This window comes from Liolophura sinensis, unplaced genomic scaffold (genome assembly GCF_032854445.1).
Source record: "Liolophura sinensis isolate JHLJ2023 unplaced genomic scaffold, CUHK_Ljap_v2 scaffold_592, whole genome shotgun sequence".
Lineage (NCBI taxonomy): Eukaryota > Metazoa > Mollusca > Polyplacophora > Chitonida > Chitonidae > Liolophura > Liolophura sinensis.
Genome location: NW_027018528.1, coordinates 6015 through 9563, shown reverse-complemented (window position 1 = coordinate 9563; position 3549 = coordinate 6015). Strand labels below are relative to the sequence as shown.

Below are 3549 nucleotides of genomic sequence, written 5' to 3'. Positions count from 1 at the left end.
TACACATATTTACCTGCCCGCTACAGTAACACACAAGGAATCTCACCTATGCCATTGTTATGTAATTAGCGGAAAGTGTCAACTCAATACAGCATGAAAATCAACTGTAATGCAAACATTAAACATAAAATTTCCCGCAAACTCTAGTAAATTCTTGTGAGAAAGTCAGCTACACCTATAACTGATAACTGCTATAAATTCACTCCCATGTTACAAGCATCTGGCTTTTTTATCTTCATTTGTGGGGGGGGTAGGGGGGGGACTATACGCCTCATCCATATAAACTGTCCAAATTTCAGCATAGTGAGACACATCTTCAAAGAAATTTATAAGCTGTGATTTTAAAGACCAACAGGCATTCTATCACAAAGCAAACATCAGCCATATCAAACCTATTAACAAAGTGTACTTGACACATTTTAAGAATGTTGTGCACTAACAGTTCATTACATATATTATATTTATACGATTCATTACATATATTATATTTATACTATATGTACAATTTTTCATGCTATTTAAATCATAAATCACCATAACATTAAATCAAATCAAAATTCCATTAAAACAAAAGTCACACAAAATTAATCTCACCTGAGCTGCAGATGATAGTTTTTTCCATCATTCGCTTCCTCTTCAGCATGTAACAGGCGATGAACACAAAAATGACGAGCAGAAGTGACACCACAGACAAGACCCCGATCAGAACCAAGGCTAATAACCGCCACTGCTCGTCAGCGTCCGTCGTCACAGATGCCAAACCGGGTTCCTGGGACTGCGACTTCCCCGACTTTTCCTTCAACACAGTCTCGTAAACGTCTTTGTTTTCTTCTTGTTTCGTTTCGTCAACAGCTTTGAAACCCTCGGCCTTGTTGATTTTGTTCGTTATGGCGTTTCTGCTAGCCGCCTCCCCTGTGTTTCCCTTCTCCTCGGAAGGCGCCTGGTTGAACCTCTCGAATTCCGTGAAGGGACCACAGACAGTGTCGCGGTGTTTGTGACATGGACGACGCACGATTTCATTCACAGGGCAGAAGGAACATTTGCGGCATTCCTTCAGTTTCAAATCGTAATATTTCCCAGATGGGCAGGACGAGACTGCGTTGTTAAAATCCCGACTGTGGAACCGTGCATTCACAGCCTCGGCACAGACCAGCATGAGCAAGGCAGAGCCCAGTGTGAACATAAGACGATATCCTGCCATTGTGAGTCTTCTGTCTTCTGTTGGCAAGTCACAAGCTTTCCGGTGCTATATATCTGTCAGCGAGAACCTGTGGATCAGACAACATGTGGTGACATCAAGTGTGGGTTTCGAGTTAATGTCGTTTTTGTGAAGTCGTGTGACAAGGGGAAGGGATTTATGCAAGAGGCACTTGAAACCCCCACTGTTTTCAATGAGATAGTTTCGTCTTAATGAAAGAAGAGCTTGTCAAAACTCTAGAAAAATACACAACTGCAAGTCGTGTCGACAGCACTCAAACCTGTAAGTTATATCTGTCTAATCAAATAAAAGTACTGTGATTACCCTTTTTAACTGTGTTTTTTTTAATTCTCCATCAAATTTTCTATATCTACATGTATTATCACTACACTGAACAATACATGTGCGCATACAGAGTTAGATCACTCCTTCGGGCTATTCCTGCTGATGTGCTGCTAAACTCGATGTCAGATAAAATCACTGATTTCATTTTCTTATTAAAAAGGTAATTTCCGGAGTGCAACATCCTGTCTTGTGTTTAAAATACATTACGTTACCTGATGAGGATATAGCTGTCGTTTGCATCAAATTAGATAGCAACACAGAAATGTCATTCCGTTAACAACAGAAACGTCGGACGTTAAATTACACCATACACTCTAGACAGACCGGTCATGTATATCCAGGCTAGAAACAGCACCATGTTAAAATCGTTACTCGCCTATTCAAACAGCTCGTCTGAAAATCCTGCATGTGCTTACGTTTCGGGCAATATTCTACAGTGTCAGATTATCACCAGTTATTCTTAGTGTCTCTAATAGACAGAGAAATGGTCACTGGTGTTATCTCAGCACCTACCTTCCCAAAGCGATGGGACAGACAGCCAAACCTTGTCTCTTTCCCGACTTTATACTCCGCTATCTTACTCTCTCCCGTCGTCTTCGTTCACTGCGGCACGTCTGAACTCCGTCGACAGCCGTCGAAACAAGAAACCACGGGGTCACTGAGGAGCCAATTGGAACGCCGCGCTATGCATACATTATCCATATATGGGGGTCGCCCGGGGTTATGGATGGGTCGCGTTCATTCATAAAAGAACCACGGGGTTTAACAAGTCGGGACCCGTCACTTCAAAAGACAACTTGTCGAAGCTAGCTCCGCAGCTGTTGTTTTTCACCTGCCGACAATCTGTCGTTTACCTATACTACACTCCTTAAACATTCGCAGTTTTACACTTGGTTTTTCCCCTGCGGCGGCGTCCTTTTAAGTGTGCTAACAAATGGCTTCGTATGATGAATCAAACGATTCGGGGAAATTATTTCTCACGATGTTCCAGCCGACATAGCCTGGTATCGAACACCGGAATTTCCCCCAGCCACCCCCGACTTGACTTGAAACGCTCGGCGGCCTTTGTTTTAATTCTGCATACTTCGGTTTACACTTCGTCCTTTGTCTTGAAAGCATGATAAATATAACATTGAACTTCATAACGTGCATACGCTCTGCATTTTTATTTTTTTTTAAGCATTACAGTTGCATTCATAAGTGCAATTAAGCAAAGGAAATAATGTAGACCCTATAAAACATATAGATAAACTTTTCGTATCTGGGTATATAGTAAACCGAGTTATGTCATAGAGTACATATACTATATGCTGTTCTGAGCATTAGTCAGTGGGAAATGGAAACATTCTGATATACACATGGGCTGAAATGCAAATATATTTCTAAAGTCACTTAAGGGATTAATGATGACAGTTTCATCTTGAAAGCATGAGAAATAACCTTGAACTTCATGAAATGCATATATGCTTTGTATCTTTGCAACAATATATATATGAATGCAAATATATATATATATATATATATATATATATATATATATATATATATATATATATATATATATATATATATATATATATATATATATATCTTTGCATTCATCCATGCAATGAAGTACGGGCAAATATATAGAAACTCCATGTGCATGTATATAGTAAATACTATAATGTAATATTCAGATCTATATGCTTGATTACGCCTACGTATATTCCAAGAAGACGCATTCGCTATATATTGTTTTCAATGCCGGCGATTTCTCCTAAAATTTACTATCCAGCCATGTAGGGTGAATACACAATCTGTATTCAGATTGCAACTCTAAGTATGTCATACAGTGCCGTTCGTTTATATTCATTTCAAGCGTTCCATAATGGTGAACTGCATCGTATATCATTGAAACAAGTTCATAATTAAGGCTTTGAGGATTGTGCCTGAAAGTAAATGCAGTTTGTAGTTTATATTCAATAGAACTTCCTTCAATTCAAATAACTAGAGAGAAGGAATGC

General features: G+C 39.3%; 1 protein-coding gene across 1 annotated transcript; it reads right to left on the bottom strand.

The window, feature by feature from the left end:
• Window positions 1-594: 594 nt before the first annotated feature.
• LOC135481706 (uncharacterized) lies at window positions 595-1875 on the bottom strand (the record flags this gene model as incomplete). Its single annotated transcript, XM_064761372.1, has 2 exons — window positions 1756-1875; window positions 595-1268 (listed from the first exon to the last, which is right to left on the bottom strand). A coding segment is annotated over exon 2 (607 nt), but the record flags the coding sequence as incomplete, so codon positions are not given.
• Between the last annotated feature and the right edge of the window lie 1674 nt (window positions 1876-3549).